General features: G+C 40.0%; 1 protein-coding gene across 1 annotated transcript in view; it reads left to right on the top strand.

The window, feature by feature from the left end:
• The window catches only part of SOBP (sine oculis binding protein homolog), a 343,381-nt gene that overhangs the window by 107,372 nt on the left and 221,997 nt on the right, over positions 1-14,012 (top strand). The window contains exon 4 of the mRNA XM_053710599.1: positions 11,869-12,020. Within this exon, the coding sequence (XP_053566574.1) occupies positions 11,869-12,020 (152 nt within the window). The remainder of the gene's footprint in view (positions 1-11,868; positions 12,021-14,012) is intronic.

A 14,012-nucleotide genomic window follows, 5' to 3' on the forward strand; every position in this document is an offset into this window, starting at 1 on the left:
CTAACCAGTAAATATCTAGGATTAGCCCCTTTTTGAAGCCAGTGATGGGCCATGACATATGAACAAAAGGGAGGGTAGGATCTGTAGAAATAATGCCAGAAGTGAGATATTTTTGGGGTCATTTTAGTGGTATTTGGATCAAACATAGTGGTCATAACAAGACTGTCAGTTCCTTCCTTTGTAGTTTTGGAAGATTCCAAAAGAATATCCTGGGGAATTTCTCATATTTTTTTAATCTGTTGGTCACAAACTCTTTCATTGTACCCCCAGTGCAATGTAGGCTTCATAGTTTATAACTGGGAGACCCTCACTAATTGGTTAGAATTATTTCTGATAGTTATAATAAACTGAGATTTAGTAATGCCTGCAAGTAAAGATGGTGGATGACATTTATTATCCTTAGTAGAGAATTACAGTGAGTGAGTTTTGAAAATAATGTGATCTGTAGATGTTCCCTAACTACACTGACTTCAAGATTTAGGAAAGTAATATTGTGTAGATTGTATGTGATTTTAAATCTAATAGGTATGAGCATGGAATTAATATGCTCATGTTTAAAGGTACAGTCTAGTCCAAAATAAACTTTCATGATTCAGATAGGGCATGTAATTTTAAACAGTTTTCCAATTTACTTTTATCACCAATTTTGCTTTGTTCTTTTGGTATTCTTAGTTGAAAGCTAAACCTAGGAGGTTCATATGCAAATTTCTTAGACCTTGATGGCCAACTCTTTTCTAAATGCATTTTGACAGTTTTTCACCACTAGAGGGTGTTAGTTCATGTGTTTCCTATAGATAACACTGTGCTCATGCATGTGGAGTTTCTAGGAGCCAGCACTGATTGGCTAAAATGCAAGTCTGTCAAAAGAACTGAGGTAAGGCTTAGATACAAGGTAATTACAGAGGTAAAAAGTGTATTAATATAGCTGTGCTGGTTATGCAAAACTAGGGAATGGGTAATAAAGGGATTATCTATCTTTTAAAACAATAAATATTCTGATGTAGACTGTCCCTTTAAGAGAATAAATGTATCCTCTCCAAATATGTAGTAGATTGTCAATGTTCCTCCTATACAATAGGATTAATTCCTTTTTTATTTGAAAATAATGAAGTGTCTTCAAATTTAAAATAATTCTTAGTAAGGTAAAGTTTAATCAATTGCAGTAAAAAATGTGTAGGTTTGTCTTTATATTGTTCTGAGTTCAAATAATTCCACTAGCAATACTACTTCCATGTGAGGAATAATTGTATATAAATTGCTGGCATCTAATGTGACCAAAATGCAACCTTCTATGATCTTCAGATTTCTTAAAGGGATAGTAAACTTTTTATGATTCAGATAGAACATACAATTCTAAACAACTTTCCAATGTACTTCTATTATCAAATTTTCTTTATTCTATTGTTATCCATTGCTGAATGGACAGCATTGCACTACTGACAGGAATCTGAAAATATCTATTTAGCCAATCACAAAAGACAAATGTGTGCAGGCACCAATTAGCAGCAGCTCCCATGTATGATATTCATTTTTTAACAAGAGATACTAAGAGAACGAAGCACATTTGAAAATAGAAGTGAATTTAAAAGTTTCTTAAAATGACATGCTCTATCTGAATCATGCAAGTTTCATTTTGGCTTTCCTATCCCTTTAAGGATTTTTTTTCCTTTCAAATATTTTAATAAGTTTTCATAAATAAAGATACAACAGTGTGACTCACGGCGCACAACAAATCATAGCAAACAACAGGTATATATATAAGTGTACAGATATAACCTTCAACTTGGTTGAACACCATCAATTACTCATGGAATAAATATATTGTAATATACTGTTATGTAGTGATTGGGGGGAGAAGGGATGGAAGGGGTACAGTAATACTGAATTGCTATCCTCCTACCTTTCTCAAGTGGCCTAATAGGCGCTAAGGGGATGTGCTAAATATGATCAGGGGTGACAAGGAATCAAGAGTCCTCTATAATCCTAGATGGGGGCTCTCTATGTGTCCAGGCTTGGGAGCCAGAGGGTGCTGAATTTGGCTTTTCATTCAGCCCATATAATTTCAAACATGTCTGAGTTTTCTAGGGAGTAAAATATTTTTTTTTCCATTGAGTACATGTATGCCATTACATTAAGTATATCCGGCCAGAAAGGGGGGTGTACTTTTTTCCATGACCTAGCTATGGATAGTTTTATTGCCAAAAAGAGATAAATACAGAGGTACCCTTGGTGTCTGGGTAATTTACATGAGCCTATATGGAGCAGGGCTGTCTCTGGGGTCCTGCGTAGATTGATCACCAGACTGGACAGAGTGGTAAAGGCTGTGTTCCAGAGTGGTCTAAGTTTGGGGCAACTCCACCAGATATGTGTCATGTCACCCACATGGTCACAGTTCCTCCAACATTTGGGAGTGGTCAAGGGGAACATCCTAGCTAACCTGGCCGGGACATAGTACCAATGTGTAAGAATTTTAAAAAATGTAAATAGTGATATAGTGGAGAGCTTTTTTGTCAATAGAAGTGTACTTTGCCAGTCTTTAGTAGGTATAGATATATCTAATTTCTGTTCCACTTCATGATGTGGTCAGGCTTGTCTACTGGTGTCGCTCCTTCCATTAGACTGTAATGAACGGACATGGGTTTCCCTAACTTAAGTCCCTGTTGCCATCTAGTCTCCCATAAAGTAAGTTGATGCAAGGAAGAGGGTTTAAAGCCCCAACCAGCCAGCAAGCTTATTACCCGAATATACTCAAAGACCATAAAGGGTGGTACCGGTGCCAGGTTTTTAATTTAATCTAGTGTGATAAAGGTGCCTTGCTGGTCAGTAGACCACATATCTGCCACCCTTTCTATACCTAAGTGTATCCAAGTGGTGGCGTTCAAATCAGGTAAGCCTGTGAGGAGACCCAACATGGCAGTAATGGGGGAGGGGTGGGGAGCTATTTGTTTGTAATGCCTGAACTGTTCCCATATAGCAAGGCATTCCTTTATGATTGGGTTGTCCATGCCTAATTTCCTTCTGCAATGGGGGAGGGGGGTCCAGATAAGGTCCCTAAGAGAGATGTGAAAGGGTAAAGATGCCTGCTCTAAAGCCCTCCATTTACTGTTAGAGTTCTTAACGCCCCACTGTGAGACATGGGTCAGCATAGCCGCCTCAAAATACTGAATTATAGAAGGGGAGCCCCCCCCCCCCATGTACTTTAGGGCAGTGATTTTCAACCTTTTTTTGCTGTGGCACACTTTTTACATTAAAAAAATCCTGCGGCACACCACCATCCCCAGCCAGTAGGGGTGTCCCTCTTTCAAATTTTGAAATATTGGGAGGTATGTGACAGGCTCATCAGGCATCATTTACAACCATGACATATTGACATTCATTCATAGACAATCATTATGATTGTCTGTGAATGAATGTCAATATATCATGGTTGTAAATGATGCCTGATGAGCCTGTAACATACCTCCCAATATTTCAAAATTTGAAAGAGGGACACCCCTGCTGGCTGGAACTGTTCTGGAGGAGGAGCAAAGCTGCGCCAGCATGCATGGGGGATTGAAGTGTTGTGGCGTGAAGAGCCGGCACGAGACACGTATTGTGGTGGGTGGGGGTTCCTTCCAAGTGTGAACACGGGTCGGGGAAGCGAGCTGCCACTGCGCTGTTACCCTCAGTCATCATCTCACTCAAAATAAAAAATGGCCCAGAATAAAAAACAAGTAAAATTTTAAAATATGTCACACTGTTGTCAGTCTGCCGCGGCACACCTGAGGATCTGCCATGGCACACTGGTTGAAAAACACTGCTCTAGGGTATTGTAGAAGTTTATGGGCTATCCACGGGGATTTACCCTGCCAAATGTATCTAGTGCATTCGCTCTGGAATTGTAGGAGCATATGTTTGGGTATGCGGATTGGTAGGCACCTAAACAGATAGTCAGTTTAGGTAAGAAGCTCATTTTCAGGGCTGTAATTCTTCCTAGCCAAGAGATAGATTTAAAGTGCCATTTTTGCTTTAGGGTTCGAAGTTCGGCTAATAAGGGTCTTTAGTTAGAGTTAATAATTGTGGGGAGATCGCTTGCCAGTTTGACCCCATTGTGGGTGATATAGGTGTCTTTGACTACCAATTTGTACTTGTCGTGCAATTGCTTTGATAGATCGGGAGGGAATCCTCTTAAATATATTTCCGTTTTGTTATAATTCAGTTTATAGAAGGAGAGGCTACTGAATGTTTCCAAAATCCCTAACAATTTAGGTATGGTTTGCAATGGATTGGATGAAAAGATTGTGGTATCATCCGCAAACAGTGCTACCTTATGAGTCGTACCATGTAAAGTTATACCCTCCATTTTTCTGTCTTTCCTAATTTGAGCTGCTAAGGGCTCGATCGCTAGTGCAAAGAGCAAGGGAGACAAGGGGCAACCTTGCCACGTGCCATTAGAGATGGGGAAGATTGGTGACCGAAATCCCACACCTCGGATAGAGGCCGTGGGGTTAGAATAAAGTGCCATGATGGCCTTAATCATTTGTTCAGGGAACTGGAAGGTTTCTAAAACCCTCCATAGGTACTCACCTAATCAAAAGCCTTCTCGGCGTCAAGGGAAATTACCGCTATAGGTTTATTTAATCTATTGGCTTCCAGCAGGATATTCAGTAGCCTTCTAGTGTTGTCTGGGCCTTCCCTCCCAGGGATAAAACCCACTTGGTCGGGATCAATTAGAATAGGGAGCAGTTTTGATATTCTATTGGCTATAAGCTTGGAGTATATCTTAACGTAAATATTAATTAAAGAAATAGGCCTATAGTTAGCACAATACGAGGGGTCCTTGTCCGGCTTAGGGATGGCTATAACCGAGGCTTCAAGGAATTCTCTCCAAAATTCCCCGTCATCGTTGGCCAGGCTAAAAAAACTTTGTAGAGGTGAAATTTCGTGTAGATAAGTTTGATAGAATACTGCTGTGTATCCATCAGGGCCAGGGGCTTTAAAGGATTTTTCTATTTTTAATAACTTGTTTAATCTCTAAGAGCGAGAAGGGACTAGAAAGGGACTCTTTTTGCATGGTGTTGAGGGTAGGTAACTCCAGCGAGCTCAGGAAAGAGCTAATGACCTCAGGGGGGACTGGATTAACGGACTCCTTGTCCTGTATGTTGTAGAGCGCCGAGTAAAATTCACTAAATTGTTGATTTATAAGAGAGGGGAGCCTAAAGGTTTGAGTCCCACTTTTAATTGCGTGGATCCTAGAGGTCCCTAAGCAAGGATAGTGTCTGCTTTATTGCCCTTTGAGTACAGGGTTTGCTTCAGCTTGAAAAGATTAGATTGGGTCTTCTTATATTCAATCTGGCTAATATGGCGTCTAAGCTTTTTAATTTTATCCCTAAAGTCTAAGGTGTCAGATGTGCGCTGCTGATATTCTAACTCCCTTAGTTTGCAATGTGCTTGTGATAGAGAGAGACCCGCCTGTTTTCTTATTATTAGGCCACGTATGGTGGCTTTAAACACCCCCCAAATCATATCCTCTCTAATCTGTGGATCGTCGTTAGTACGTATGGTGAATTGATTTTCTTTCCTCAATTCCTCCCTAAAAGGGATATCAGATAAAATATGGCGGGGCAGTCTCCAGGAGGGTCTGGTCTGTACTGTGTTACTGGAAAGTAAATCTGCAAAAACCTGGTCGTGGTCAGACCATGGGCATATTGAGATGCTGGCAGAGTGTTCTAGGTCAAGTGTTTTAGTGTGGCAGAAGATGTAATCGAGTCTAGAGTAGGTGGCATGTGGGTGGGAGAAGTGGGTGTAGTCTTTCTCTGTCGGGTGAACGGACCTCCAGATATCATAGTAACCATACTGTGCCATTAGTGCACTGAACCTACTGCTCGTTGGGTCTAGGGCAGGTTTCCTTTTCCGAATGGATTTAGCTTTTCTGTCTAACTTGCTATCCCACACCATGCTAAAGTCACCCGCTAAGATTACTTTTCCCTGTTTAACCTGCTCCACTTTACTCAGTATCTTCTTTAGGTATCTGGGCTGAAGGGTGTTTGGTAGATATCTGGATATAAGTGTATATGGAACATGGTCTAGGGTACAGATCCATATAATGAATCTGGCCTGAGAATCCTTGATTACATGAATAGATTCAAAGGCCACTCTCTTATGCACCATTATAGCTACCCTCTTGCTTTTTTAGAATAAGAGGCTGCTTCAAATACAGGGTAATCTTTAGAAATGGCTGTGTGCGGGCCGTCGTCCAGAAGGTGTGTTTCCTGGAGAAACGCAACATCTGTTCTGTGGAACCTAAGGCATCTGACCAAGAGACTCATTTTCCCTGTAGTAATTAAGCCCCTAACATTATGGGTTACAAATCTAAGAGGGGTCACTGACATTCTCGTTTCCCAAAACTATCTGTATAAGGATAGTGATCCTGATGTACTGATTATAGGGGGAGGATTCTTAGACTGGGTAAGTGTGTGGGGGTTTAGGAAGAGGGGAAAATCTGGGCAGGGAAATTGGTGGAAGTAGTCCACCTATGTAGGACCCTAGTGTGGGCTCCAAAAAATTTTTTTGGGGGGAGTAAACGTGAACCAAAGGGACGGAGGCTAATACACTCAGCCCCGCTCTCATATATAAATACTCAAATATAAACTAGCTAATTCTAATAACAACAGGTACTGTGCAAAACAATTGCAACAACATTACCACATACTCAAAGTTTCCTTACTGAGAGGGTAGATACTTTTCATGTCGGTAAGGCTTGAGGTCTTAGTGACTGATCCTGGAGGCTGGATTTTTGGCGCTCTGTTCCTTCAATGTCCATTCTGGTGCTGAGACCCTCAATTTTGAGAGGGAGGCTGTCTCCTGATGTGTCTGGACTATCTGCAAGCCCCAGTTTGCCAAAAGAGTGTTACCCAATGCCTGTGAGGACACCACATGCGTTTGGTTGTCTTTGGTTATTATGAGCTTAGTAGGAAAACCCCACCTATACTTGATGTTGGCCTTCCTAAGCTGCGTTGTAAGTGATGCATATAGCCTGTGTTGTTGCAGAGTGTGGGCAGATAGGTCTGGCAATAGTTGGATATCTTTGTATATGTCCGGTAATGCCGGTTTGTTAAAGGCAGCTTGCATTAGGCGATCCTTGAAAGTGAAGTTGTGAAAACATACTATCACGTCTCTTGGTCTATCTGATAACATGATCCCTGTGGGCCCGCTCCATGGTGTGCGAGTTGCCCTCCAGAGGGCCCAAAATAGCCCCAAAGTGAGATATTCTTGCAGCTCATCTGCCAAAACAATCTCCGGGATGCCTCGAAAACAGAAATTGTTTCTCCTGGCTCTGTCTTCCACATCAGTGAGTTTTAGCTCCAGTTGTGTGATTTGATCAGCCAGGTTCGCAGCATATGAAAGTAGGTTTGAATGTTCTGTGGACAGGTCATCATGCCACCTCTCCAGCATATCAACTCTATCCCCTATCTCTACTATACTTTTTCTTAGCTCAGCCGAGCTGCGTTGGATCTCAGCTGTGATGGACTTTGTTTGCGCAGCCAACATTTTTTGCATAGTATTTTCTGTGATATAGTGCTGCAAGTAAGCTCTGGACTGTACACTGTACTGGGAGCCCTCATCTTGAGATTCCTGATCGCTTAGAGATCTCCTAGTGGAATCTAGATCTTTGGACCTCTGGGAGAAATGGTCAAGTACAGTTTTCTTAACAGTTGCTGGAGTCTTGGAATGTCGCCTCATTGTATGCGACGTTGTTAACAGAATTAGGGGCAGCCAATGTCACTTAAACACAGAACCTCTTTTGATCCCTCAAGTCCTACAAAGTTAAGATACAGAAAAACCTATACCTGTGTATTATATGGGTGGTACACAAACAATTAGCATAAGAGTGAGAGCGGGGCTGGCCTCTGCCAAACCATTTATCTTAAATCATCTTCTGTCTGGGCAGTACCTATTTTTAAACTCGAAAGTAAGATGCTACCAGACAGGGCAGTACCTCTCAGTGTGTCACTGATGGCCCTTTCTCGCCCCGGGGAAGACAACTGGATACGACCTGACGGAAGGGGAAAAGGGAAGGGGAGGTGACCAACCCAGATGAGCTGGGCTGGAAAGGAGAGGCGAGAGAAGGCCCCCAACAGGCAAATGCACAGTTCTAAATCACAGTGAAACCAGATAGGGCAAACCGAATCATACACACAGTCAATATAACACAATTGTAGAATAATTTAAGCTCTGGATTTTAGTGTTCTCAGTGGAGTCACCAGAGCAGTATTACACTTATGTGTCAGGGAAAAGGGGCAAAAAGAAGTAGGTAGGAAACCCTACCAGACTCGCTAGTCAGGGAAGTAGGAGATAAAGGAGACGTCAAGTCAAACAGGGGTATGAGGGTTTCCGAAAGGGGAAAGAAGGAGAGAAAGCCCACTAAGTCTGTGGAGAGTATAGAAAGGGAGAGCACAGAACAGTACACCAAAAGTAAGATAACTTGGCACTTTCTTCTCAATTAGTAAATATTACAGATATTTTACATGGGTTAGGTACATCCCAACAGCCCAACCCAGCTCCTCGAGTTTAGTACTAGATAGTATTATAGAGATGTCCAGGAGCTTAACACTTCCTCCTCAGGGAAAAAGGGGATACGGCCATAGGAAGGGAAAAGGGTATGTGGCAGCGACCAGCATGGGAGACCAGGCTGGAAGGGGTGAGGAGGGAAGTGATCCCAGAGGCTTACAATTAGTACTGCTATGGCTTAACACTGACCCGCTATTATATAATAATGATGCAATATAAACAGGGTAAATGAAAGGTAAAAAAGAGCACACTACACTCTGGGTAAACCTCAGAGATACATAAGCTGACGCAGCAGCAAGCAAATAAGTTCAGTCCTCAAGAGAAACCCCAAAGTATTCAGGCCGGTATCTTATGGAGTTGCCTATGTGGAAGTTCAATTTGTTAGGCAAGAGGATGGTATGTTGAGTATCTGGGTGGGCGGTCCCCATACAAAGCACCTCTCAAACCCCTGTGAGATATGGATCACGGTCCCCAAAGACCCTATCGAGGTGGGGTATGATAAATCTGGGGTGGCACTCAACTTCAGATGCTCTCAGGTTGTATGTTTACTTTAGGAGGCCTCTATAACCTAAGGCAGACCTCTCAGGTCTCAAGGGAGGTGCAGGACTAGAGTTTGTGATGCCCAGGTCTTGTAATATAGCTCTTAAAAGAATATAGCGGCAGATATAACTGACTCTTAGCAAGGTGTAGTAGGGGCCCAAGGCTCAGATTATAATGGGTGCTCACAGAAGCTGTCCAGGCCGCTTAGAATAATGCAATAATTATCAGTCTGGGATCCTGGCATCAACCCTAGCAGGGTGCCTTACATTTTTCTGTTTAGTAATAGGGAATAGGGAAACTGGCCCCTGGGTATGTCGTTGTGTAAATGTGAGGCAGTTACCTTACCCCATTGGACCACGTGGCCAGCTGCTCCCATTTTCAGATCAGTCAGAAGGCTCCTCAGGTGTAAGAGGCCAGTCCAGATCAGTCCCCAGGTCTTGATGGAGCAAAGACAGTAAGGCTGATCTCACCCTGGGGGGGCTTACCTGGGCCTCTAAGTGTCAGCACCCTGTTCATGGTTCCAGAAGACGAAGGCCCAAGATGGCGGCCGTTCGCACCACTCTAGAGCGCACTTTAGATCTCAAATTTTTTTGGGGGGGAATCTCACGGTCTCCTGGTCACTGCCTCTATCCCCTGATGATATTTTCTGTCCCCGGCATCTAATCCAGTTCTCTTCAAGCTCACCAGGGCCCCAAACTGCCACACCGTCTCAAGGCCTCAGGAGCGTGGGGGGAGCGGTAGTCCTCCATTCACCTGACCAGCACTCAATCCACCTGCAACACTGCCTAGAGCTGGCTTAGTCGCTCCGGAGCGGAGCCCCGACTCTCCGGAGCGGAAACACTGAATAGAGGCGGGTGTGAGAAGGGCAGACCGCAGGGCCGTAGAGTTGTGTGGTGCGTCTTCACCTCTGTATCGGCTCACACTACTAGGTCTCAGGGGGAGGCACCCCATGGTTGTTCAAGTAGTCTACCACATAGATCACAGTGTGCTTGGTCTCTGGAGTGGAGCCTTGACCCTCTGGAGAGCAGGATCCCCCGCAGTCACTGTCACACTCTCTGCTCGCCCAGACACCACAAATAGTTACTACAGGAGTTCGGTAATAACTCTGTGTGGTAGTCCTCTCAAACTCAGCCAATAGTTCTCTGGGTACTTCTGTGCATATGCCTGATTTTCCTGTTGTGAACTGCTGCATGTGACCAAGGCTCCAGTGGGAGCTGAAACGTTATGCTACTTTGGCATTAAAGAGGGTGATATTCTAAATCTCTTGTGCTGGCTTTCTTTGTTGTGGGACATTACGGATCTACACCGGGTCCTGTCTCTCTGCAGTGTATATTCTTTTACATACTAACTGGCCGTGCACTGAGTGGTTGTAACAGTTGGTGAGTGCTGATCTTTTCTTCATTATTTTATATATATATATATATATATATATATATATATATATATATATATATATATATATATATATATATATATATGTTAAAAGTAAACATGTTAAATAAAGTTGTGCCAAACACAACATAAATACATTAAAATACATAGTTACACATTTAAACACTACCTGATCTAAAGTATCACATATATGAAGGAATATATATTCAATAATAAACAAAATTTGATTTGAAGAATATACGTGATGTGCTTTGGGTTTCGTAATGTATGTCTAGCGGGGTGTTTGGTTAGCACACATGAAAACTTAGTTATCTTAAGGTGCGTTATGTAAATATTAAATATAAAATATTAATAATAATTATTAAAAACTATTATAGATACTGTTAAAATAAGTCTAAATAATCCAAAGTATATATATATATATATATATATATATATATATATATATATATATATATATATATATTATTTTTTAAGTATCTATAATAATTTTTTATAATTTTATTAATATTTAATATTTAACATTTCATAAGATAACTTTTTATTTGCGCAGCACATTACGCATATTTTACATTCCTATGTTCTTCACATATAAAATGTTTTCATTTTTATTATTAAATATAGGAATAGATATATAGGTATATATATACTGTATATATATATATATATATATATATATATAAAGAAACATGTATTTACAATAAAAATAACACTTTCCTGTATGCGAAGAACATTGGAATGTGAAATATTAAAAACTCTTGTCGGGTAATCGTAGGTTAGGTTTTTTTTATTATATGCTCTTCATCGAAGTCTATAGGGAGAATAAGTAAGCACGGTCACGATATCTGAAACACCTGAGACCTCATATCTTTGAGCCCTTATAACTTTTTTGTGCAATATTTTTTTAGAATAATTTGTATTAGATGGAGTTATTATGAGTGTATCTGTACTTTGTAATGTATTTTTGATGTGTTTTGTGACACTTTTTTTTTGTGAAACAGTTAACCAGAGCTCTGAAGTTGCGCTATCCTGATAAGCATTAACTTCAATTGCGTTCATGCGATCGCATTTACTTTCAACTTGTAATATGAGTGAAACATCCTAAGTGAAAACACCCGCGATAAACCCCTTTTTGCTTGCGATTAACTGTTATCGCTCCACTCGTAATCTAGCACATAGTGTTGAACTCCTAAAATGTAAAAGTTGATTTTGCATTGTACAGGTTTGGCAAATGGTCACTAAGAAACAAAATGCGTATTGGCTTTACTTGATGATTTATCTTAGGCTGCATATGAAATTGACTTTTGACTTTTATTTGACATCTATCATGCTTTATTTTATTATTAGAAACCATTTGAATATTGTTTCCTTTCATTTATGTTATAGAGGAGGATTTGTCAAATGTGCAAATCATGTGTGCCTGGTGCCAGAAAGTGGGTGTTAAGCGCTACTCCTTGAGCATGGGAAGCGAGGTGAAAAGTTTCTGCAGTGAGAAATGCTTTGCGGCCTGCCGGAGGGCCTATTTCAAGAGGAACAAGGTAAGAAACAGGAAATGAAAGTAAATTAAATGCAGCACAGTACTGACAGTGTGTACATGCATACATGCTTATTAATAGAGTCACTTACATACATTTATAATATACACTTTGCATAACTAATTTAATTGGGTCTTTACATTTGTAACGTTTTAGCTTTTTAAAAAATATTGATCTACTGACAGATTAATCATACGCTAAACTAAAGATTCATAAACATAACCGTGACACATTATAATCACAAATATATGACAATATGGCTGCCTCCATCATATCAAGTTCCATACTTAAAGGGTCAGTCAACCTAAAAAATGTTCCTTAATATATGTAAAAGGTTATTGAAGCTAAATACATCAAACCGTATCCCAAAGTGGAACTTTAAGAAATGTGTAAGTAAGTAAATCAACTAACTATTTCATCCTCTGAAGTTTAGAGATGGCCGTCTGAGCCCTCCTATCCCTACGTCATCCTGATGTATTCAGTTTTCCAAAATTGAGTCCAGTCGAATTTGCGCAGTCTCGCAATTTACGCATACTCAATGCGCCGATTATGCTCAAGGAGGGCTTTTTTGTTGCAGGAACTACTAACAACCGCTCAGTATCGTAGCGGTTGTTCTTATCAGCAGATCGACTGTTAGATACAGTATTCCATTTACCTTATTTGAAAGTAAGCGGTTACGATACTGAGCGGTTGTTAGTAGTTCCTGCAACAAAAAGCCCCCCTTTAACATAATCGGCGCATTACGCATGTGCAAATTACGGGACCATGCAAATTCGACTAGATTCAATTTTGGGAGACTGAATACATCAGGATGACATAGGGGTAGGAGGGCTCAGGCGGCCATCTCTAAACGGCCGACGATGAAATAGTTACTTGATTTTTCTTACACATTTCTTAGCCTTCCACTTTGGGATATGGTTTAATGTATTTAGCTTAAATAACCTTTTACATATATTTAGGAATTTTTTTTAGGTTGACTGGCCCATTAAAGAGAGTACTTTCTTGAACTGATGTTGAAACTCTATTTGAAGGCAACAAATGAACGAACGTGTGTTGGGATGCTGTATTCCAGCTTTCTTCTTCACAAACTGTATGTCAATGTGGGTATATGTGCATTACCAATACGTTAATAACATGGCATTTTCAATTCTTAAATATAATGAAATATATTGGGTCTAGCATTCCAGCCATATTCCAGAGATCCAGAGCTATTCCCCCTACTTATTACATGTAATTGTATTCTGATATGTATTTAAATACTGTAGGAATACACACTTTTTTTTCACTTCTGTGTGATGTCTTAATTTTCATAGATATAGACATACAGATAGAAGATAGAAATATAGATAGATTGATAGATATACTAAAGATAGATATATAGATAGATGAATAGATAGATAATCCAGCAATGGTTAGCATATTAAAAGATCTTTATATTGATTTGTACCATAACTTTACAGGGTACATTTTTTCATGGACTAAATCTTTTCATTTATGTCTTTATTTTCTTGGATATAGACAGACCAATCTATAGAAGAATGAAAGATATATAGTAGATTGATTGTTAAATAGATTGATAGATACTGTAGATAGATACTGTGGATAGATACTTTAGAAAGATACTGAAGATAGATAGATGGATATTTGATTTTGCTTTATATTTCAGAAATAATGGTTCCTGTTTTCAAACCACTATCATTTTCTACCATTTGTTAAACTGACTTTTGTTAAAAAATGTATGCTGCCATGCTTAGTATGGCAGCCTAAAAGCGTATCAAATAAATAGTTACTTTATGAATAACCATACCAGAGGCATGTTCATACACAATGATTTAGCAAATGAAAAGTAATTGCTTACTGTGGAATAAATCAGTGTTACATCAGGAGGCTGCACATTTACTTTTAAAAGGAACTGTAAAGCTCACAATTTTCATATTTAAATTACAGGAAAAGGGTAGAAAATAAATAAGAAAAATATAATGCAAGTTTGTTTAA

Source organism: Bombina bombina, chromosome 4 (assembly GCF_027579735.1).
Source record: "Bombina bombina isolate aBomBom1 chromosome 4, aBomBom1.pri, whole genome shotgun sequence".
NCBI classification, from domain to species: domain Eukaryota; kingdom Metazoa; phylum Chordata; class Amphibia; order Anura; family Bombinatoridae; genus Bombina; species Bombina bombina.